The sequence below is a fragment of the Galleria mellonella genome, unplaced genomic scaffold, assembly GCF_026898425.1.
Source record: "Galleria mellonella isolate WM207_F2 unplaced genomic scaffold, CSIRO_AGI_GalMel_v1 utg33, whole genome shotgun sequence".
Classification (NCBI taxonomy): domain Eukaryota; kingdom Metazoa; phylum Arthropoda; class Insecta; order Lepidoptera; family Pyralidae; genus Galleria; species Galleria mellonella.
The window spans coordinates 11472398-11496922 of record NW_026442079.1 but is presented as its reverse complement, the minus strand read 5'-3'; the positions used below and the strand labels follow the sequence as shown (position 1 = coordinate 11496922).

Genomic DNA, 24525 nt, shown 5'->3' with positions numbered 1-24525 from the left:
AACTTATTAGTTATTTTACTCTACCTTTATATTTATATTATATATAGTAATTTAATAAAAAACTAACTTCAATTATTTCTATATTGTTTCTCAGTTATATTAGAAAGATAAACAGTGGTTGTGTTTAAAATTTAAGCAAATATTTAAATTCGTACAAATTAGGTAGTTGATATATACTACCTCTTAATACATATATAAATGTTTTACTGATTAAAATTCTATTTTTTTCATGGTGGTGGAACAGCTAAATATTATCAGGGTGAGTCGGTGTGCCTATATTTCCTTGGGTACCGATATTGCATTTTGGGCTCAGTTTGTATAACAAAACACATGAATTTTAATTACATATGTTTATTTGCATTAATCACCGAGTTTTGTTTGAATTACGATTTTTTATTTATAAATACATTCATTAAAAATAATCATCATTGGAATCGTTATAATGAATTCTCTTACTAATTATATCTACGATTTTTATGTATGCAGTTAATACCTTAATCGGAAAGAGAAGTCATTTGAAGAAAAAGTAATAGTTTTTCTTTTACTAAAAAAATGTGTTCATCTGTACTGTAAATGATTAATCACGTGAAAATTCTACACAGAATAGACTTAAGATTTTTTTTTGTTTTTATGTTACAACTCATTACGTATAATTTATTTTTGTAAAATTCGAAAAAGCGTGTAGGTACTTTCTTAATGATCCAGGGAGACAGTGATATGTATATTGTAAAGTAAGATATATATAAAATTATATATTAAATTATAAAATTAAGTTGATGCATTTTTACAGTACAGATGTATAATACAGAATCATAAAAACAAACACGCTGTAGATAGAGTAACACAACATTTTTTTTACTAATTTGTACAGTACTTCAGGAGCAGATGCATGACGTTTCATGGGTATAAATTAATATAAAAAGTAATCACATTATTATTAAAATGGATATTTACCCATTTTTTTTATAAAAAGTAAAACCTATTACAAACCTATTTTAATTGTTTTTGATACTTATTTGTGTATTAGAAATCTATTTTAGATATAAAAGGAAAACTGTATGAATAATTAGAATAGGTTTGATGTTTTTTTTTTTTTTATGAATAAGTGGTTACAATATTGGCTATTTTATTAAATACCATAATTTAACGGTAGAATCATGATTGAACAGCCATTAACGTTTCCATTTGTTTACTTGTATATTTGTCACTTAAGACAATAGAAGGTAAGATTATTATCATACTTTACGTAATACTACATTGGTACATTTTTCATTTTATTTTAATAAATTTTTAAGCAAGTGGTAAGGAGGTGGTAAAGAAACTCACAAATTGTCTCACATCCTTCATTCAAATTCCTGTATATTCTTTATACATTTATGTTCATTAACGTAATCCATTCCTTATAAATAGTGTTAGTATTCATTAATAGGGTCTCAAAAATTTATCTTTTTTCCTAGAAACAAAATTATATCTATTACCAAAAACTAAAAAAAGGATCAAAATGTTCGAGAACAAAAAAAAAAATACTTGTACATTGTACAAAAGAATTAACCTATTATTATGTAGTGCCGTTGATACATTGTTAATACAAATACATATTTTTTTATTTACTTTATATTAATTATAATATTATTAATACGTGAATTATCATATACTGTATAATATTAGTTGCACATACTATAAGAAAATAAATATATATACCATATAAATATAATATACCAGAGTGTAATTCAATCGTATTTTTTTTACATTCTACTATAAAAGTCTGAATAATTAATAAAACTAACATTATTACATATTAATTATTACCATAGGAAATATGGTTTTTGTTTTGATTTTATGCTAAATGACTTTTATTGCCCATATTTATGACCCCTCATTAATTTTTCTTAAGTATCTCCTACTTTATTACACTTTTTTAATTTATTATATTAATAAGATAAATATAATAAATGGAGGAAACAATAAAGAGTATCTATCTATCTAACTTAACATAACATAACAATTATCTATAGAAATATTTATCTATTTATTTTAAATTATTAATATCGATTACTGTGCAGCGATCTGTGATTTAGAATTGATGAGAATCAATTAGATAGATCGGATTTTATTTACATAATAAAGAAATCATTTCATTACCATTTCATACGTAAATAATAATTTAGTTTTAACCATTACTCGCATGAATCTTAATTAATTAGTTATAATGATTTTATTTGGGGATTCAATAATTAAATTATCATTTTAACTTATTATTAGACTGTGCGTTTATAACTAAAAATTATATACATATTATGTATATATGTATAAAATAAATAATATTTAAATTATATAATTATGAATCTTATATCTTATACAAAAAATTTGATGCACAAGTTAATTCACCCATCAAATTATCATAAACACCTAGAGTTAGTACTAATCGAACTATTGATTTTCATAATTGGGTAAAATTTTGGGTATCATTTTCTCCGGTGGGTTATAGACTAATTTTAGCATGACACTGATGCAATATAATGATTATTCAAGGTGGTGACGTGGTATTCCGGTGCAGAGACGAAGGGCCCCAAAGAGCAGCTGTTAGGTGGGTTAGAGAAGGCGGTAAATCACTGAAACCTGGCGCCACGGACAGGAATGGACGGCTCGAAATAAACAAAGTTACTGTAAGTGACAGAACACCCATTAGTAGTTTAATTAATGATATAACCGTGTTATACTTATTCAGTTTATTGGAATTAACAATAGTAAGTTAATAATTAGACGTAGGTGACATCATCATATCATCATATATCAGCCTTTAACTGTCAACCTTTGAAAATAAGCCTTCCCCTTGAGGGGTTTTGCCAGTAGTTACCACGGTTGGCAACCGCAGTCATGCTTTAGAGATGTTTATGAATTTACTGGGTACAGAGGAATAACACCTGAGTCCTCAGGAATGGCAACGCATGGGGGGATATCATGGGCGGAACAGTATACTCTGTTATGTCCATGGTACTGCTCATGTCTATGGGCTATGGTTGCCACTTTCCATCAAGTGGGCCGTCAGTTGTTGTTTGCCATTCTAAGTTGTATAAAAAAAATGTTTTAAAAGGGATTTTATTGCATATATCTCGCCCTCCCTTAATCGTTTCTTACGAATCCCACGAGAAAGGGGCGGCCTATTTTTTTTCATCTAAAGTAGATGTTGGTGACATAACACAAATAAATAAATAAATATATATTATATATATCACATAAATTAATGAATAATTAAAAATATCAACCATGCTTGTTACTTCGCTTTTTTAAGATAATTTTACGGCTTTGGATAGTGCCTTTTACTATCGTACTTGTGGAGTAGTGATATGCCACACAAACTTGTGACATAAATTGTCAAACATTGTTTTTGGCATAATGTTGCCAGTTTTACGCGTAGACAGTAATTATTATGTGTTATTAATCTAAATACATGCTGTTAAATTCACAACAATATTTCTGTAATATAATAACTTCATTGAACACTCATAATGCAGAAATCAAAAGATGGATTTAATGCTAAGCTAAATAGCGTTTTATTCTAGCCAAGCTTATAGCCTTTTTTATATGCTTGCATGGCTGTGTTTCGGTTTGAAGGGTGGGATATGGCGTGAATTTACATGGTACAGAGGAATAACATCTGAGTCCTCAGGAATGGCAACGCATGGGGGGTATCAAAGGGCGAAACAGTATACTCTGTTATGTCCATGGTACTGCTCATGTCTATAGACGACGGTTACCACTTTCAATCAGGTGGGCCGTCAGCTTGTTTGCCATTCTAAGTTGTATAAAAAAATATGTGTTATAATATAGTAGAAAAAAAAAATATTATACCTATTTAATTTTATTTATTATGGAAACATACAAATAACATAGTACATATAAATAAACATACTCAAACCTTCTTTTCAGACTGCGGACAGCGGCGTTTACATTTGTCAAGCTGTTAATTTCTTGAGTTATCCTGGATCAGAATTACGCGTTTCGTTAACAGTAGACAGAGCTGGTTAGTTAACATTGAACTCTTTTGTTTTTTTTTTTATTGCTATTCTTAATTTGAAAGCACCTGAAGAAACTGTCGTGAGAATTCAAAATGGGTGTGTGGAAGATCTTTGTCTCTACAAATAAGCTGGTTAAAATACATCAGCATTCTTAATAATGTAGCATGTTTATGGTAAACTATATTTAACGTTTATTATAATTATAACTTTACTTATTTTATAGGCGTGATATTTATCGTGATTTTATGCGATACCGATGTTTCAACGCTGAATAACAGCGAAGAAGCGCTGCGCGTATCAATTGTCGTTCTTAAATTAAATAATATATATATGGTCTTACTAGAAAAGTAATTTTAAACACTACCTGTGTAAACAGTGTTAAAACTCTGTAATTAAACATCGTTTAGTCGATATAATATTTTTATTTGCAATTTTGTATTATCAAATTCGTAAATTAACATACTGAAACGTCCTATTTTACTCTCAGCCGTGATTTCCCAAAATAACACAGCATGATATTTCAAAAAAGAAATAAAGAGGTTTCTTCAAGGCTACGGCAACCACTTATCATCAGGCGGGCCGTATGCTTGTTTGTCATCTTATTTAAAAAAAACGTTTAATTTTTAATAAGATAAAATTATTTCGTTTGAAAATTTCTAACGCATGTGTAATTATGAACAGTACGATACCCTTTTGTGGTGACTTGTAAAGTTTTAAACAAACCACGACGTAAGTTTAAAACGGCGTTTCTTATAATTTCCAGTGGCGACCGCACCCCCGCCGTTCCCAAGCTGTCGGCCAAGTGAGGCAACGTGCGGCAACGGGCAATGTATATCCAAGTCATTGGTCTGCGACGGAAAGCCTGACTGCAGTGACGGCTCTGATGAAGACAGCTGCAGTATGTATTTATTTATAATCGATGTAGCACCAGAGGGAGACTTTGTTCAAAAGTCGATTGCTTAGGTACCTCTGTCCCATTCGTGTTTTTACCGTGAAGCAGTTGTGTTTGCATGACTGTGTTTCGGTTTGAAGGGTGGGATATGGCGTGAATTTACAGAGTACAGAGGAATAACACCTGAGTCCTCAGGAATAGTAACGCATGGGGGGTATCATGGGCGAAACAGTATACACTGTTATGTCCATGGTACTGCTCATGTCTATAGACGACGGTTACCACTTTCCATCAGGTGGGCCGTCAGCTTGTTTGCCATTCTAAGGTATATAAAAAAACGTCGTCTTCTATTGATTCGAGTACGTAATATTAAAATATAATTATAGAATATTTTATCTAGTTTCCATACTGAATTCCCTGTTTTTTGCTTTTATAGCTCATCAAGGATTATGCGAACCAAACCAATACCAATGCGGGAACCGTCGATGCGTCCTCAAGACCTGGGTGTGTGATTCGGAAGACGACTGTGGCGATGGGTCCGATGAACAGAACTGCGGACCACCTGACCCTGACCGACCCTGCTTGCCAGTGGAATTTACTTGTGCTTCGAACCAGTGTATCCCCAAGAGTTACCACTGCGATAGCGTCTTTGACTGTTTAGATAAATCTGATGAAATAAGCTGCGGTATGTCATATACTCGTAATTCATATAAAATTTATTATTACAAACTAGTTGATCCTTAAACTTGGTAAAGGTCCAAACAGGCACATCAATTTATAGCCGTTATTTTTTAATCTCTATATCACACTAAAGAAACTATTATCATTTATAACATAAGACTGTTTAGGCAAAAAACATATAAATAAACTACCAACACGCATACGATGTATTTGATAAAAAAATATTTAAAATAAAAAAAATCACATGATTACGAAAATACTTCCAAAATATTATAAAAGTTCTCATTCTTATTTTGAAATATCTAAATATTATTAGTTTATGTTAAAAAAATACTGGTCACTGAGAAGTTATTGAAAATTCCAAAAAATAAAATACTGGCCACTAATATGAAACGACTGCTATTAGCGCATTCATTGCTTTAAAAATATATATATATATATATATATATATATAATAAAAGCGCGGGCTCACGTTTATTATTTTTTAAGGAATGTTTTGTTTAAATTTTGTCATTATATCTATGAATTTTCGAAAAGAAACGGTGCTGACGGTTTACTCCGATATTTTACCATTAGTTGCTTTGTGATTTTAGCGAATAGATCTATGATAGATACAAATTCGAATTGAGCATAAAATGTACTCTATTACTTATCGAAAAGCGATGAGGACTTTTTTCCATCAGTGGTTAATTTAACAGAACTGCGTTTTGGTAACAATAGAATTTTAAACCCGATAAAATATATAGAGTAATAATAAATCAACCTACTCTGTATAGTTACTTACTTTTTAAATAATTAATATTATAAAGGCAATATGAACCTTAACTTTCAGCTCCGGTATACATCACCAAGCCTCCAACTCCTGGCGTGGTGCATCTTGTCATTAACGAGACCCTAGTGTTGACTTGCTCGGCTGCTGGAGTGCCGACTGCCATGATATCCTGGAGACTGAATTGGGGGCACGTGCCTCCCCAATGTGTATCTGTTAGCGTAGACGGAGAAGGTACCCTCACATGTCCAAACATGCAGGTCAGTTAAAATTGAGTAATTGTTTTCCAAATTTAAAATAGCAAATAATTATTATGAAAAATAAAATCACTTGACAATAAAAGAGAAATTCTAATGGATACGAACCAAAACCTAAAGGAATAAGTAAATATAATTTATATAAATTAAACGAATGAAATAAATATATGTGTTTAGTATACTACTAAACAGATACATATTGCTTCATTTGTTTAATTAAAAAATAGTAACTTAAAAATATCTTAACCGGCCGGTGTCATGGATTTTCCGATATTATGTTGTGTTCCAACATATTAATTGTCTAGTTTATTAAATCAATGGGTAGTATACCTATGAATACAAAAAATACAAATACCCATGCTAAACAAACAGATGATAGATATCATTGCATATGCATAGTTCTTAATAAAATAAAAAATAAAAATTAATTTGACACCATTTAAGTTTTTAATAATTTAATTCTATTTTCATATTTTTTAAACACAAAGCATGCTGTGATTGTCTCTAAATGTAAGAACAGTAAGCCGCAATCCACTAGTGTTATGTATCGAAATGTTTAGCTGTATTTTATGTTGGTGATCCTAAATAAATAAATAAATAAGTATTACTAACTAACGATAGTTATTATTAAACAATCACCGATATATTTTATGGGATATATGTTTCATTTTGTTATTTAAAGCCTGAACACAGCGGCGCGTACTCTTGCGAAGCTATCAACAACAAGGGAGCCACGTTTGCGACACCAGACGCCATTGTATTTGTAAACAATACCAACGTTTGTCCTAGCGGTTACTTTAACAGGTTAGTAATTTATACTTCTATACTAATTTTATGAATAGGAAACATCTATATGTTTGTTTATAATGGATAAACACGAAAACTATTCAATTGATTTTAAATATTGTTTTCGTCTTCTGAAATTTTCCACTTTTCTGGTACAGGCGGGTAATTTTCATGACCATCAGTAAATGAATGACCAAAGTAAATACAAAATTGTATACAATTAAAAGATTGTGTTGCAATTCAAAATGACGAACAAGCCACTTAATAGAAAGTGGTAACCATTGCTTATAAGATATAAACAATACCATAGATATTTCAGAACACATTGTGACTCTTATAGCACTCATCAGTCGTTGCTATTGCTGACGACTATGGTGTTTTGCCATTCTACACTGTAATTTCTCTGTCACATTGTAGCCTTCAAACCAAAAGACAATGGCATTAAGCTCGCCACTTGTACAAAGTTTTATTGTGCAATAAAGAATAAATGAATAAATATAAATAAGGTTAGTTCATTACGCACACAGCTGGGACAGAGGTATCCAAGCAGATGACTTAAGTACAGAGTTCTCCTCTTCTAAAATGGTTACCTAAATTTTAATTTGCAGCGATGCTCGTTCGCCATCTGACTGTATCCGTTGCTTCTGCTTCGGCAAATCGACCAATTGCGACAGTGCCCAACTTTTCATCTACAACATGCCATCTCCCTTGGGTCAAGGAGGCACCAGGCTCGTGGGCATCACTCTGGGACCGAATGGCGAACCTGAAATCGATTCTCAACCGATCACCGACCAATATTACTATCAACCTCTGAGAAATGGTGCTACGGTAAGCTATCGACTATTATATTGTCTAAAAAACTGTATACTTACAAATGTTATAAAACAAAGATGTAATGCAATTTAAGCTGACATACTTTAAAACATCATGTGCATTGGTTATTTCCATAATCATCGTCATATCAGCTGTTAACACCACTGAACATGGACCTTCCCCATAAGGAAGTTTTGCTATGCTTGGTAGGCCTAGTGGTAATCGCAGTTAAGTTTTTGGTGATGTTTTAAAACAGACGCTGCTGCCCTATTCTCTACCAATAAGTTCTCTTAGTCACCTCTTACGATGTTTAAAGAAAAGGAAGGGGTAGTCTTTTCTGTGCCTTGGCCACACGGTTTTTGACTTACCAACAAATGAAAGCAGTAATCTCGTCTTGGATTCAAATATAATCGGCAAAATGTTGGCATGTGAATTATAACATTTTTCGTTACAGTAACAGTCGATAAGTGTCTCTAACTACACCAACAATTATTTTTTAAAATCGGTCATAGTTAAAATTTAATCGAAAACCCTTTTTTACAATCGATTTAAAAAAGAAGAAGGTTACATACATACATACATATCTGTCACGCCTGTCTCCCATTAGGGTAAGCAGAAACAATGCTTCAATTCAAACAAACCTCTTTCTATCTTTCCACATTCATCAATCTTTTCATACATGCTCGCCGGTTACGAGTACTTTTAATTTGGCCCTACTTCAGCATGTCGCCTGCTTGGTAGTATTTTTTTTATATGTTTAACTTATAACTCCGTCAGTTGTAAATCGATTTTGAAAATTCTTTTTTTATCGGCTCACCTTTGAGTTAAACTCACTTATAAGTTTAATCTCATAGACGTTTTATTAAAAACAGTGCAGTAGTTTAACTTTAGAAATAAAAATAACCGGTTTTGTCACAATTGAAGATGATTTTTTTGTGGAACACTTTTGAAGTTGAGTTGGGAGTTAATATAGTAATTTGTAATATTCACGGTAGCCTAATACGGGTGACACGGTAAGTCTAATAGATTTCTTTTCAACAAACAGGTAACCAAGTTGCAGAGATTCGATTCCAGTTGGGGTTACGGCGATGTAGCACACCCATATTTAACTTTACCGGCGTCATACAATGGCAACCAGCTCACTTCTTACGGTGGCCACATCACTTACCAACTGGCCTCGCATTCTTCTGGCGGTAACTTTGACAACAGCATGCCTGATATTATTATAAAGGTGAGTTTAGATGATCCTATCATAGTACGCATCAAAGATTTTCATATAACTAAACATCTCCCCAATGTTTTTGCTCGAATAATTCTTCAAAGTGGAATTTGAGGAAGTCATTATTGGTTTTATATATTTCGTAGTTTATTTAATGTTATGAATACATTTCATGATAGGAAAATCCCGTCCATAACTAACATATCAAGCTGGTTTGTTTTCGATATTAGGTAAAGACTCATATCTATTTATCATCATGCGTTACATGGATTAGATTTAGATAGAGATTTTAATAAATGATTATGTCCCTTGGAGATTTTTTAAAAGATGATAAAGGATTTGTAATCCTGTCTGTGCTATCGGTATACACTGGGGAGTCACCATTGAGTGATGATAGGTGAAGATGAAAGTAGATCAGTTGGCCCATCGTGACTAACACGATGGTTTCCAGGGGGAACCGCATGGAGGTTGACCTGATAGGGTATATTGCTAACCTGTGTATAAATGATATCTTTTATTTTGAAAATTAATATTATTCTAATGTAGTAATAAATAGTAATAGCATACTAGAGAGTATATTAACAAAGGCATCATCATCAACAGGGCAAATATGAGACTCTCATTTACTACCAAAACGGTCCAAAGGAAACCATATCGACACGTTTTGTGCCAGGAACTTGGGAGAAGACCACATCCAGAGGCAGGGAACAAGCAAACCGCGAAGATATAATGATGGCGTAAGTTATTAATTATTATATGTAGTAAAAAAGAGAATAATTTAAAATTTATTGTCATTGTTTTTTTTTTGTTGTGATGTCTAAACTTGAGAAACATTCAAAGAAAAGATTTCACTCATAAAATAGATATTTCATAATATCAATAAAGAAGTTCTGGATTTTTCGAAATCATTATGCATTTGCATGCATGCATGCATGCAAGTCTAGAATCATTTGTCTCATTTCATATAGTACAGGACACACAATAAATATTAATAATATCACTGCAGCTTGGACAATGTTGAGATGATCTTACTTCGAGCTGACTTGAACAAAGCTGGTGTCAACATAACTGACTTCGTAATGGAATCTGCTCAGTACATCAATGCTGGCCTTGGTCCTGCTAATCTTGTAGAAGAGTGCAAATGCCCACCAGGATATGACGGCCTTTCTTGCCAGGTATGCAACTAGTCTTCTTTGTTATCAAATTTTTGATCAAGGTAGGAATCTCTTCTTATTTTCGATATCAAAATAGTTTACTTAAGTTATTTTCAACACAACGTACATCTGATCGTATCGTTACATACACTCGATTTTTTACTTCGATAGCTTCAAAACATACAACAAAATTTCAAGTCACTGTAATAACAGATAATTCTAATGTATATATCTATGTACGAGAGTAATCTAGCATATCTTCTATCTAGTTTGAATTATTTTTAATATAGTCAAAGATTGTCTTTTTCTTTTTAGAAATGCGCTGCCGGCTATGAACGCGACAAGTCAGGTCCTTGGCTCGGAAGCTGTGTACCTGAACGCAGAACTTGTCCTCCAGGAACATATGGCGATCCAAACAATGGCTATGCATGCTCCCCGTGTCCTTGCCCATTAACTTCCCCATCCAACCAGTTTGCTCGCACTTGTAGCGTTGGATCAAGTGGTAGAGTGCTCTGCGATTGCTTACCAGGGTATGTATATTATATTCAATTAGTTCTCATTATAATAATAAATAGTTTAATAGTAATTCTTTTTCAAAAAATTGACAGGATATCAGATTCCGCCATATTTGAAGCATATTTTACTGACCAAAGAATATTTTTTTAGCTACGAAGGTGATAACTGTGAACGCTGCGCTCCCAACTATGAAGGAAACCCACTTATACCTGGTGACTCCTGTAAGAGACGTCAAGAACCTACATGTAACCCATGGGGAACCAGCCAAATTAGATCACTCGACGATTGTGTATGCAAGGATAATGTGGAAGGCAGATATTGTGATCACTGCAAGAGTGATTCCTTCTTTCTCTCACCAGACTTCAGGTGGATAAATTATTTCTTAAAACTTCGTTTCTAGTATCTTGAATACTGCTACATACTCTGAGATATTTAATTACCTTTACCAATGTAACCCCCTCCCCCCCCCCTCTATCAGAGTACACACTCTTGCATTGTTTCAAGATTGAAAAAAAAATTCTAACAACTACAAATTTTTACTATAAAAAATACAATGGTAAAGAGAGAATTGAGGCGATTCAGAGATATATACAAAATGTACGTAAAATAGTCGACAGACAAATAGATATAACTATTTAATATACCTGCCTTCACCATAACCCACATTTATTTAGTTAATATCAATGTGAACTTTCATTACTACTAGGCTCCTATGACTCCTAAATCAGTCTTTTAATAGTTAGAATATTGACATTTGACCAAAAGAAGTTGGTACACGGTATGTATATCACACATTTTTTACAGGCATGGCTGTGCATCTTGTTTCTGCTCTGGTGTTACTGAAACGTGTACAAGCAGCAACTTCCGGCGCAAGACGACATATGTGGTCTTCAATACTCCTCAAATCATCAACCAATTGACAACTTACAGCAGTACAGCATCAGGCTCATCTCCTTCCCCGAGATATAATGCACCAGTATCAACTGTTCTCGATATAACTGCAGAAAGCGGAGGCGCAACAGCTGTAGGCCTGTCTGGCACCCAGCCAACTGTTTACTACTGGAGTTTGCCCGCTAGGTATAATATGAACGATTCTATAACTACCTAATTGCTGTTCTCTCTATAGAGCCTTTACAAAATATCGTGTGTATGAGCATCTCTGTTTCAATTATTTCAGGCTTTAAAAGTTTTTGTATTAAGTACCTTTATTCCACGTCCGTATTCGTCGCAGCCACAGGCCACCTTTTTCTTTCCCATAGGTGTCGTAAGAGGCAGTAGCGTCCCTTTTAAAACATCTCCAGAGCCTAACTGCGGTTGCCAAACTGCCTGCTAAACGTGGCAACTATTTGCAAAACCTTCTAAGGGAGATGCTTATGTTCAGCAGTGGACAGTTAAAGGCTGATATAATTACCTATATTCCAACATAAAGAGTGAGATATGACAGTAAAAAACAGGGTAATAAGCACTTAAAATCTTTAGTGTCAACATCGCACAAGTTACGTTGCAAGTTCGTGAGCTAGTACTTACTATAAAGTATACCGTAAACTGCTATACTGTTTGTAAATAATAATTACCATCAGCTGAGTTTACTATTTTGTTATTACTGATAGCGTGAATTTACTGGGTACAGAGGAATAACACCTGAGTCCTCAGGAATGGCAACGCATGGGAGGTATCATGGACGAAACAGTATACTCTGTTATGTCCATGGTACTGCTCATGTCTATAGGCGACGGTTACCACTTTCCATCAGGTGGGCCGTCAGCTTGTTTGCCATTCTAAGTTGTATAAAAAAACAAAAGTTTAGGAAAAATATTTTAACCTGCTCAGTGAGTGTTATATTTTAAAATTGACGCAAATAACAAATAATTTATACTGACAGTTTCGCTGGGGACAAGGTGACATCATACGGTGGATACCTGCGCTACCAACTGAGAAATGTACCATACTCCAGTGGCTACAGCCTGAGTGACAAAGCAGCTGACGTTCAGCTAATCAGTGTAAGTTGCATCTCCAAATACATTTTCTCTAACGTCTGTATCAGAAAGAACTAATATTATATAATTGACCTCTTATTTTTTCTCTTGTGTTTGAATTGGGTACTATAATATGAAATATAAGAAATTTAAATAAATAATTTATGATTATTACAAGAAGTATGTATTCATTGCAGGACAATAGATTGACTTTCCATTACTTTGGAGATGTACGGCCTGCGAGTGATGGTACCTTGAACGTCAGCGTACAGTTCTTCGAGGACAAATGGAAGAGGTGATTATAATATCGCAATATATTAGTAGCAAAATTAATTAAACTAATTCTAAGTAAGTAAGACGTTCTCGCACTAGTGTATCCAAATATTTACTAAAGGAAGATTTTGTCAAAATGTCTCTGTTTCATCCATGCTTCTGCCATGAAACAGCTATGCTTGTATGGTTGTGTGTTGTTGCATGCTTTGATTTGCAACATGTTTTGAAGGGTGGGATATAGCAATGAAATAATACGATACATAATACTTTAGTTCTCAAGAGCGGCAACACAAGAAAGATTTCGCTATCATAGGTATCATAGAGTATTAATGACGTCCATTAAGCTGTTCATGTCTATAAGCGATGATAACCACTTTCTATCTGATGGAGCATTAGCTTATTGTCCATTCTAAGTTACATAAAAAAAAAGATAATGTTGATGCGTAAACTACCGATAACGAAAGAGGTACAATATGGAAGTGGAAGAATACAGGTACTGGAGAGGTTTAAGCTGAATGTGACTTGATAAATCTTATTATTCGTAAAGTATTTAACCTAGTTGATCGTTATTTAAACAGGTAACAATCGAGTCGTTGCTTATTTGTTCTTGATAAATAACAACATTTGGGAGCAACGTCGGTAGAATCATGATAAATTAACAATTTAAAACAAATTGCAAACAAATCTTTGTGAAATACAAATCTATCGATCACAACCCATCTTGCTAGTATACTGATGTTAAACTAATATTCACCTCTTATGTAAATAGGTAAGGAGAAAACAATAAGAAACTAATTCTGTTTTACAGAACCGATGGCAAAGATGTACCAAGAGAACAGTTCCTGCTTGCGTTAGCTGATGTAAAAACAATCCTAATCAAGGCGACGTACAACGACGAGCCTCAATTGGCGATCATTGAAAGTGCAAGCATCGAGACTGCTGAGGATAGTGGCACGGGCGAAGTGGCCTTACATGTGGAACAATGCGACTGTCCGCGAGGCTATATCGGTACCTCCTGCGAAGACTGCGCGCCTGGTTATAAGAGGTTCAATTACAAATATTACTTTTTAATTTATTTAATTTCGAATACACCGAGTACAGCAATGTGCTTGCCCGTAAAGTTATATCGATACCTTCTGTGAAAACTGCGCGCCTAGTGGTTTTTTCTTATACAATATTGGTTCAAATTTAGATACTAGGCACATCAAAGCACTTATTTTACTGAATTAGGTGTTATCTTGCGGAAGTCCATATCACTGGTTATTCGATTAAAATTATTTCGTTTAATTCCGCTACCATTAGTATGTGTGTAACTATTAACACTCGAAGATAGGCCACAACTGTTATTACCAGAAGTTTCACCACCTTCCATATTAGCTATCAATCTCCGACTGCCATTTCGTTCATACACGTTTTGCAAGAAGTGTTTCATCTCTAAATGAGATATCTTCAGGAAAATTATTAGATTACTACTTGGAGCCTACTGTTAACCGTTCAGCACCCAAACTGCAATCAATATGCTCATCGGCAGTGCCACATAATAAAACCAGTATCTTCTGTGAGAATATCTTGCGTTACAGGAGTATACAAATTGGTTCATTAATTATATATTTTGATTCCCTTTATCGCAATTTTGTTTTGACCGTAGTTAGGTACGTCAAAAATGGGTTTAAGTACTTATTACTTAGGAATTATGTTAATCTTGATAATCTAATGGGTCTGTATTACGAAATATTATTAATATGACTTTAAAATGCAGATATTCTCGCGGCATCTACTTGGAACACTGCGGCCCTTGTGAATGCAGTGGACACTCATCAATGTGTGACGCCGATACTGGAGTTTGTTACGTAAGTATTTAATTAATCATCCTTTTCCATGATAATACCCAGAAATCAGGTCAATTACCTCATAACATCGAATTTAAAATATATAACCCGTAAGAAGAGATTTCTAAAAGTAGTCATGCCAAAAACAAAAAATTTTTGGTGTGAATTTTTCTTTAACTCTTTTATTTAAGTGGTGCGAATGGAATGATAGTACCGGTTGATATAAGCGGAGTACCAGTAAAGATTACTAGATGGGGATGAAATCAGGCCAATTTGTTTAACTACGACGATTTTATGGGAAGACAATTTCACAATTAGCAATAAGGCCATTAGATTCTATTACTGATCACTCTCCTACCTCGCTCTCGCCCTTTCGCTCTTTCAAATTCAGTTATTAAAAATATTTCCAATTTCATGGACACTAAACGAAGAAGAGAAAAAGTTTTAATTATTAAATATTTTTTTATTTCACTAAAATTGCAAGCAAGCATACAGCTCGTCTGAGGGTAAACGGGTAACTGTAGTCTATGGACACCTGCAACATTAGAACTCAAGTGTTCGTTACCGACACTGAAGAAACCTTAATATATTCTCTTTTTGAAGAACTCCTATAATATTTCTAGGGACAATCTAAGCAATAAAAGTATTATGTTTATAAATATAAGTGGAGAATTCTGAATTATATTACAGAACTGTCAACACAATACATACGGCGACAACTGTGAACAATGCAAGCCGGGGTACACTCGCGACTCGAACGAGAACTGCATCGCGTCATCTATCGCGCCACCTTGCACGTAAGTATTGTTGAAGGTGAAGTTATTTCAAAAATATAGTTTGTTTCGATAGACTTTAATTAAAATGTAAACAAATCTTTGATGTAATTTAGTATCCCGCGACTTAGACTTATTCCTTCTAGAAGGCATAGCTAGTTAAGTAATCAAAATAAACTCTAATCTAGTTCATACTTACACATTCAGTTATCGCTAATTTGTAACAGAAAATAATGCACGATCTAGTTAAATTTGCCTGTCTACCGCTTTTTGGATTAATACAAATCCAAATATTTTATGAGTCTTTGGACATTAGGTTACAGTTTGTCTTTTATAAACGCTTTGTGTCAATATTAATTTTAAATGCAATGTTAATACCGATTTCAATATATTAATCCTTTCTAATATTATAAACTGTTAGCAGTGGAGTTCGACAGCCCCATTGCTAGCAATATGCCCTATTAGGTCGACCTTCACGTGGTTCCCTCTGGAAACCATCGTGAACAATTCTTGTTGAATTCATCACGATAGGCTAATTGATTTGCTTTCATTCTCATCTATCATCACTCACTGGTGCACCGCCGGTGTATACCGATAGCGCAGGCGGGGTTACCATTCCATTATCATTCGTTAAAAAAATTAAACTAAAGTTTAAAATGCATTATTGCTATTGATCAGATAATACTAAAAAAAATGTTTTAGATGCGACTCCCGCGGCCAAGATGGCCCATGCGACGTGTACGGCAATTGTCAGTGTAAACAAAATGTAGAGGGCGCCGCTTGCGACCAGTGCCGCCCTGGTACTTTCGGACTGGACGCTAACAATCCTCAGGGCTGTCTCTCTTGTTACTGCTCCGGTGTCACAACAGAGTGTCATGAGGTAAAACACCATAATATTTGGTCTTTTTTTAGTTCACCTTTTTCTATCCCGCTTATTGACTCTATACTTCAGATTTCTTGAATTTCATATTGAAATTCAAATTGAACTTTTTATATTATAAATTATTAGCTCATAACTTTTTTTTTATATTTTAAATTCCTGTTATGAAAAGCTAAATACCCACCCTGCATCATGTTTCTGTATAAGAAAGATGACATGCCATCCATAGATTAGATTCTATATTAATCATTCTCGATTGGGTTTAGTGTAGGTGACTGATCTGTTATACTTCTTGGGATATAATAGCTTAGTCCTCAGAAATGACAAGGCATGCCTTAAAGGGTGGCTACAAACTTGCCATCTTCAATTTTTTTTATACAACTTAGAATGGCAAACAAGCTGACGGCCCACCTGATGGAAAGTTGTAACTTTCCCTATAGATATGAGCAGTAACATGGTACTCATGATAACCTTCATACGTTGCCATACCTGAGGACTAAGGTGTTATTTCTTTATATCCTGTAAATTTACTGCCATATCCCACCTTTCAAGCCGAAACACAGCCATGCAAACACAACTGCTTCACGGTTGAAACACTAATGAGACAAAGGTACTCAAGCAAACGATTTTTATACAAAGTCTCCCTCTTGTAAATCAATACTGCAAGAATATCAATTACCTTTGGTTTTTAAATTAAATCTTCTCTATCCCAAATGCTATATAATTGGTTTGGTCTAATAATGTCGTGTAACTTTACCCAGGGCACCAACTATTACCGGATCCCCATGGCCGCTCCCATCTTAGGTAGTAACTACGGTGGATATACTATTACCAATCTCAACGGCGACCAGGAGTACAACACTGACTTTGTACCACTGCCGAAGAATAGCGAACTCCGATACACCTTCCAGTTCCCACCCAGCGAAGATCTTTATTGGTCCCTGCCAGTATTTCCAGGTATTAAATTTACATTACATATAATAATGTACATTTTGACAATGACCTATTCATAGGATTTTAGTTAGTACCGTTTTTAAGTAATGTAACGTTTTATAAATTTGGACCAGAAATTAGAGAATAAATTGGCTGTGTAATGATGATATAAATGAAATCCAATGTATCACCTTTTATCATCCTCAAGATGACTAAGAGATAACTAGGGGTACAAAGCACCACACGCATGTTAAGAGAAAGTCGTATACCAAGCCACTTGTCCCGATTTATTTTTTAAGGCCTTCTTAAATCTAATAATAGAACGTTAATATATAGGTTGATACGGATTAGGAATTTATACTAATATGCCAATATTGAGAACTATACACGTTACTATTGTTAAATAAACTAAAAATTAAAATCCAATTTTGATTCCTCTCCTCGCACTTTAACAGAAGGATCGCTTTACAGATAAAACGATAAGCTCGAAGTAATAACTTAAAGTAACTTTATAGCGAAAGCTAAAGACGATCCCAATTGGTTTTAAATTTTTAAATGCCGTTGTAATAGTAAACTGAAAATCTTGTAATGCGAAAGTTCGAAACTTCGCACCTCATCCAAAAATAACTTGAAACATATATAATTAAATTAATTATATATAAACATATATTATTAAGCATATATTAAATTAAGAGTATTAATTATTATTTTTCATCCGTGTGGTCCCTACATAGAATAGGCCACTTCTTACTTTCCAGTGGGTGTCGTAAAAGGCGACTGAGGAAAAGCGAAAGATGGGCAGCAGCGTCCCTCTTAAAACATCTCCAAAGCCTAACTGCGGTTGTCATTCCGCCTGCCAAGCGTGGAAACTACTAGCAAACTACGGGCTCCCCAAGGAGGAAGCTTATGTTTAGCAGTAGACAGTTAAAAGCCGATATGATGTCTATGATTATTATTTTTAACGTTAAAAATGTTATAATGTAATAGCAATTTATACATTTTAAAGTACCTCCTTTCTCTTTTTCTATGTTGTGTTTAGCTACGGTCGTTAAGTCACCACTCAATACAAATCATGTTGTGGTATCCGCTTATTAACAAGGTAGTGACATATAATGTGAATGGAAATAATAAATAAATAAATTTACAGGCAACAGAGTACTCTCCTACGGCGGTACGTTACAGTTTCAACAGAACTTTGAAGATCGGTACAGAGTCACAACATCTGAAGAGGAAAGAAATGTGGTGCTTTTTGGTGATGATATTTCCATTTATTGGAACAGTCCTACACCGATCAAATCTGGACAGGTACTTATATACACACAAATACTTAAATTAACATTTTATATATATACTAAATTAAGCACAGCTTGTATTAAAGATTTTTTTTTAATAGATGATAATAGAATGGTAACCCCGCTTGCGCTAACGGTATACGCCGGCGGAACACCAATGAGAGATGATAGGAGATAATTAAAAGGCAGGTTAGTTAGCCCATCGTGTTGAATACATCTGGAATTCAGTACGATGGTTTTCAGGGGGGATCACAACCTGACAGGATATATTACTAGCAATGGGACTTTGATAAAACTTGCTATAATTTAGTTTCTGAATAAATACTTTTAAAATGCTTATAAGTAAACACATGCAGCTAGTTTGTTATGATTAATGTCAATATTGATATATACAGAAAACTCGGGTGATTCTTCAAGAAGAAGGTTGGTATATCCTCAATACTGTAACACCTGCGAGCCGCAACGATTTCATGAATGTACTTAGATCTCTGAGGAGGGTTCTGGTGAAGGCTACCCTGACACCAGACATCTTGTCAACCACAATAGCTGATGTTTCAATGGACACTGCCTCGACGTTCGCTGACCGTGGCTACCCGGCAGTCAAGTCTGTGGAGGTAAATATTTTTAACCCTCTGGTTGTAATTATAGAATACTATAAAATTTTAAGTACTTTCCTATTGTAAAAATAGACTATCTCCTTAAATTAAACTTATTGAAAAGCTAAAGAAACAAATATTTAATCTGACCATAGACAGTCTAGTATATCCAATAGCAATAGGTGCAAATAAGAAATCGATGGATGGTTTCGATTTATTATTAATTTTATTATAGTATCTATGATTACTATAACAAAGTCTGCTTTGTTTCAATAATTTCCATTGAAACTCATTATAAATACTTTGTGATTTGCAGATGAAATAAAAGTTCTTGTTTGCAGACAAAAACTTTTTAAACTCGCTCGTTTTTGTCTAATATTTCTATGCTAATGTAATTCTAGAGCAATTAAAAAAAAAAAAACATTATTTTTTATAGGTATGCATGTGCCCACAAGGATACACAGGCACTAGTTGCGAGAGCTGTGTACAAGGGTATTATAAGGATCGCAGAGGTCGCTGCAACCCTTGCAACTGCAATGGTCACGAATGCAAATTGACAATGAACAACGAGGTTACATGTTACTGTAGGCCCCCATACACAGGTCCCGACTGCTCCACGTTTGGTAAGTTTATTATTCGCTAATATACTACCTAGATATCTTGTTTTACGTATAGAATGGGTTAAATTTTAACACAGTACTTCAGGTAACTGAAATTCTTTGTTGAATAAAAATCTTAAACTGCCATTTAAAATTACACCTACTATATATGATTTGCCATTATATTGGTAGAGTCAATCGGTTGGATCTGTACTAAATGACTTGTAAGTAAGTTGGTCATTTGAATGTTTATGTGAAGAAATGGCTTACTAATTGACTGCATCAGTCGTGTGCCAAAATGTACTATCAGATTCACCAACTATTTTATTTGCCGGTTTCGAATAAAATCAGACTTATCTAATATCTTTTAAACTTTCAAATTTTGCTTAATTTTTTTTACTTTACCAGTCTTTCATCTTTTTTACTCAACATTACAAGAAATTCTGGTTATATATAGCAACTTACTACATCGTTCATATGCACTTACAAGTTGCAAATAATTGCCATGTTGTAAGTCAAGTAATTTTTACACCACTGCAATTTGTCAGTGGTGGACTTTTTTTGATCGTTAATATTTTTTTAACAACAATAGGCCTAGTAATGGAATTACATCCAACAATAGAAGAAGATGTCGCACTCGACGAAGCGTATAAACGAATTACGCTTACCTGCAAATATATAGCGCCAGAGCCACTAACTATTCAATTCTTTAACGAGGGAGTGGCAGTGGAACCTCCCAAATACTACAATGAGTCGAGATTGTACAAAAATGGGTGGCGCGGCGAACATTCCTGGCAAACTATTTGGGATACAAGTTTAGAAGAAATATATGAGTGTCACGCGATAACCCAAAAGGGGGTTACATTGGGGGTGTTGACTACCAGTTTGCCGGAGCCAGGTAGCAATGATCAAACGTTCAGATGTGTCTACGTTTCCGAGCTAATACCATCATGCTTTGAACGATCAGCTCCCTGTTGTACATTCCATTCGAAGCCTCAGTTCAATCACTCATAATTAAAGACATGTTATATTATAATTTTGGTGACCTTGCTACGTTTCTGCATGTTTCTAGTGTTTCCAATTATTTCGTGTAAGTTCATAATTGTGGGTCGGACGGGACTCTATCATTACCGACACGGTGTTTCCTGATCGGTTCAGTTCTGTTCGCCTCGCATATACTATTGTTATTTTACGTAGACAAGGTCCCAAATACAATTCTTGGTTGAGGGTTTTTTATAGGAAACTGCCTGGGTATTCCAGGTGGAACACATTATATTCCAGCACAGGATATTCTAGTTTGAGGATCGAACAATTTGTATGTGCTAGTTATCTGGCATTACATTGAATATGATTTTGTTTTTGGATGCTAATGATTTTGTTGTATTGTATAAAAACAATGCACAATATTAGTTCTTATATTGTATAAAAACTTTATACTCAAACTATAATACTTTGTTCGATCTTCTGCTATAATATACTCGATATACTATTCCATAGCTTTATCTGTGAAATAAAAGGTGTTGTTATAGATTTTAAGGTATGTGGTTGGATAGGTATTGGTAAACAATGTGTTGTCCTTTGAATTATGTTTGTGATGATTGTCGCAATTATATCATAATATAAACTATTAGTATGTAATATCACATTTTGTATGTATATTAATATTTAATGTTATATTGCTTATGTAGTTACGTCTGTTTGTATTTAAAATTTTATATAACTGTAAAGAAACAGTTTGTAAATGCAGAAATATGAAATTGTCTGATTAGTTGTCCGGGGCAACAATCAATAATTAAGTTGGTAATTTGTTAAATACGATCGTTACGAGGGACTTAGAACTTTATGTTAATAAACAAAATTTTCTACGTAGTGTTGGAATTTATTTGAGATAAATCAATAGGCGAATCTTCATAGTTTCGCCTGTTGATCTATGAAACGAGCTCAAAAATAATAATATTAAAAAAATATTTCAACACTTAAAGAAGTAAAATTATCGATTGAGTAGTAAAGTGAAAACTACTATTAAATAAGAATATATCAGTAGTACCTATTAGTAGCAAATGATATGTGTAAACCTACTAGTAAATACTATAAATATATTGTTATTTTTATATTTGCAATTCTTAACAACGACGCCTATGATGTAATATTGTTGCACCGGATAACTCACTGACTATGATAATATTTTTTGTATACTTCGTGTCCTCTTATTTGTTTTATTTACTAAACTATTTCAATTACAATAATTATAATTAATTATTTCAACACAATACCGATTATGCAATGGCAGATTTTTTTTTTTAAATTAAGTGTTAAGGAAAGAAAAGTAAACGTCATTGCTGAACAGAAAAATATTTACAGGACAACCACAAGTTACAAATCCACCACCGTACCCAACACTTCCGCCGCCGCCGACCTCCACTCTGATAGTGACGATTACATCACCCACGATAATGATCAAAGAAGTTGGCAGTACAGTGAGCTTCACGTGTCAAGCGCAGAGTCGCATGACCCGCAGCAGACTCCGGGTTACTTGGTCTAAAGAAGGCGGCTCGCTGCCCTACGGCAGGAGTATGGTAGACGAAGCGAGTGGAAGCCTTTGGATTCAAAACCTTCAAGATACTGATACCGGCAAATACGTTTGCGAGACGACAGATGGAATATCTACGGCGCAGGCTACAGCTAGTCTCACAGTTGGCGGTGAGTAATTATACCTGAATCTGTCCTCTATATGGCCAATGCAAATGTGAATGTCCCTTTATTTGTCTCGTCTTTTCGGGCATTTAGACACAATCTGCAGCATACATAATAAAACTTTAAATCGAATGCTAAATTGAACGTGTCTCAGGAAATTTTTGTCTGCGCACGAAATGAAAATATTTAAAAAGTAAAATAGATCTTAGTTTCGTTCCGACTTTAACATCTTGTAAATGAAAAATGATTGTCTATTCTTTTTTTCACATTCTGTTTAATATAGTCGTATTTAGAGAAAACTTACTGTAAGCTTACAGATTGATTCGTTTAAAATAAATAAATTTATTAATAATATTTTCATGCTCGCATTCTGGGAATAGCGCTGCCAAATTGGGTATTATATGCAAGAGGTAAATAAAAATACTGTAACTAAACAATTATATACTCATAAGATGATAGGTTTACATTCACATGTCATTATAAATCGAGTGAGAATCTGAGGGTGATGTTAAGAATGTCTTGAGTATGAGTGTGTATGTATGATTAAGCATGAACAAATGTACTCGTATAAATATACAGATCTTTATCAATTTGTCCTCTCTGTCTACTCTGTCTTCTTTTTCATTTAAGAGTTTCCTCTTGTCGGTGCAACTAATTCATGCATCTTCTTCCAGCCAGCTCTATCCCAGGCCATATCCTTGATCTCCCTATAGGACATGACACCTAGTGTTTCCTTTACCTGTCCCATGTAGTTATTCCTCGGTCTACTCTGTAAGGGATTTTAATTATTCTTTGGTCTGTATATTCTAGAATTTTTGCTTTTTATGTAATCTGGCTGTTCGGAAATTAGTGTGCCACTTTTAAATCTATCTTCATGTTAAAAAAAAACTACTTTACTGAGTTCGCAGAGAATACTGAGGGCCAATGAAGTAAATTCTAGCATTTGTAGAAATATTTTTAATCTAGTCAAATTTAAGCATTTTGGTATAGTCATTTTTATAGTTATATTTTGAACTCCCATACGTAAAGCAAATAAGAACGAGCAAAGATTTTTTTTTTTATTTTCTTAAAAATAATTGAATCATACATATGATTCAAGCAAGGGTATTTCATTCATTTAACTCGTATTGTACTTTCACGCCGTTTCAGGTACAGAGACACTTGACTCCTCTCTTAGATATAACGTGAGCTATTTATTTATTCTAGATTAGTGTAGGTAGGTAGGTTAAATTATATATATGTATATTTCTTCAGCTTTTCTATTGACAAAGATTTCACTTACCCAGCACAAGATTCTCTTAATATTATTTATAATATTCTGGTACTTATTATTTTTATAATATACTGCAGTAAACCAGAGAACAGTACCGGAAGTTACAATAGTATCAGCTGTAAAAGACTATATTGAAGGCGAGACCATAGAGTTGGAATGCCGAGCGACTGGTAACCCTGCGCCGACGCTATCGTGGCGTAGAGCTAACGGTCAACCGCTACCACAGACGGCAAACTCACAAAATGGCTTATTGATCATCGAACAGTCTCGCGAGGAAGATTCTGGAGAATACAGGTACTGT

The 24525-nt window shown here is 34.0% G+C and overlaps 1 protein-coding gene across 12 annotated transcripts in view; it reads left to right on the top strand.

Annotated features, from left to right (window-relative positions):
- LOC113516875 (basement membrane-specific heparan sulfate proteoglycan core protein) overlaps positions 1-24525 on the top strand; it is a 279082-nt gene that overhangs the window by 219811 nt on the left and 34746 nt on the right. For 9 of the 12 annotated variants that reach the window (XM_031911661.2, XM_052896558.1, XM_052896552.1 and 6 more), the window contains 27 exons: positions 245-259; positions 2533-2666; positions 3931-4024; positions 4783-4917; positions 5348-5596; positions 6425-6621; positions 7301-7422; positions 8013-8232; positions 9263-9448; positions 10040-10173; positions 10443-10611; positions 10906-11120; positions 11257-11472; positions 11911-12183; positions 12989-13106; positions 13280-13377; positions 14164-14400; positions 15115-15205; positions 15875-15981; positions 16660-16837; positions 17599-17794; positions 18918-19075; positions 19458-19676; positions 20095-20281; positions 20850-21155; positions 22619-22957; positions 24302-24518. In XM_031911661.2, coding sequence (XP_031767521.2) covers positions 245-259; positions 2533-2666; positions 3931-4024; positions 4783-4917; positions 5348-5596; positions 6425-6621; positions 7301-7422; positions 8013-8232; positions 9263-9448; positions 10040-10173; positions 10443-10611; positions 10906-11120; positions 11257-11472; positions 11911-12183; positions 12989-13106; positions 13280-13377; positions 14164-14400; positions 15115-15205; positions 15875-15981; positions 16660-16837; positions 17599-17794; positions 18918-19075; positions 19458-19676; positions 20095-20281; positions 20850-21155; positions 22619-22957; positions 24302-24518 — 4810 coding nt within the window. The remainder of the gene's footprint in view (positions 1-244; positions 260-2532; positions 2667-3930; positions 4025-4782; positions 4918-5347; positions 5597-6424; positions 6622-7300; positions 7423-8012; positions 8233-9262; positions 9449-10039; positions 10174-10442; positions 10612-10905; positions 11121-11256; positions 11473-11910; positions 12184-12988; positions 13107-13279; positions 13378-14163; positions 14401-15114; positions 15206-15874; positions 15982-16659; positions 16838-17598; positions 17795-18917; positions 19076-19457; positions 19677-20094; positions 20282-20849; positions 21156-22618; positions 22958-24301; positions 24519-24525) is intronic. The other 3 variants (XM_052896551.1, XM_052896548.1, XM_052896555.1) reach the window with 2 other exon arrangements.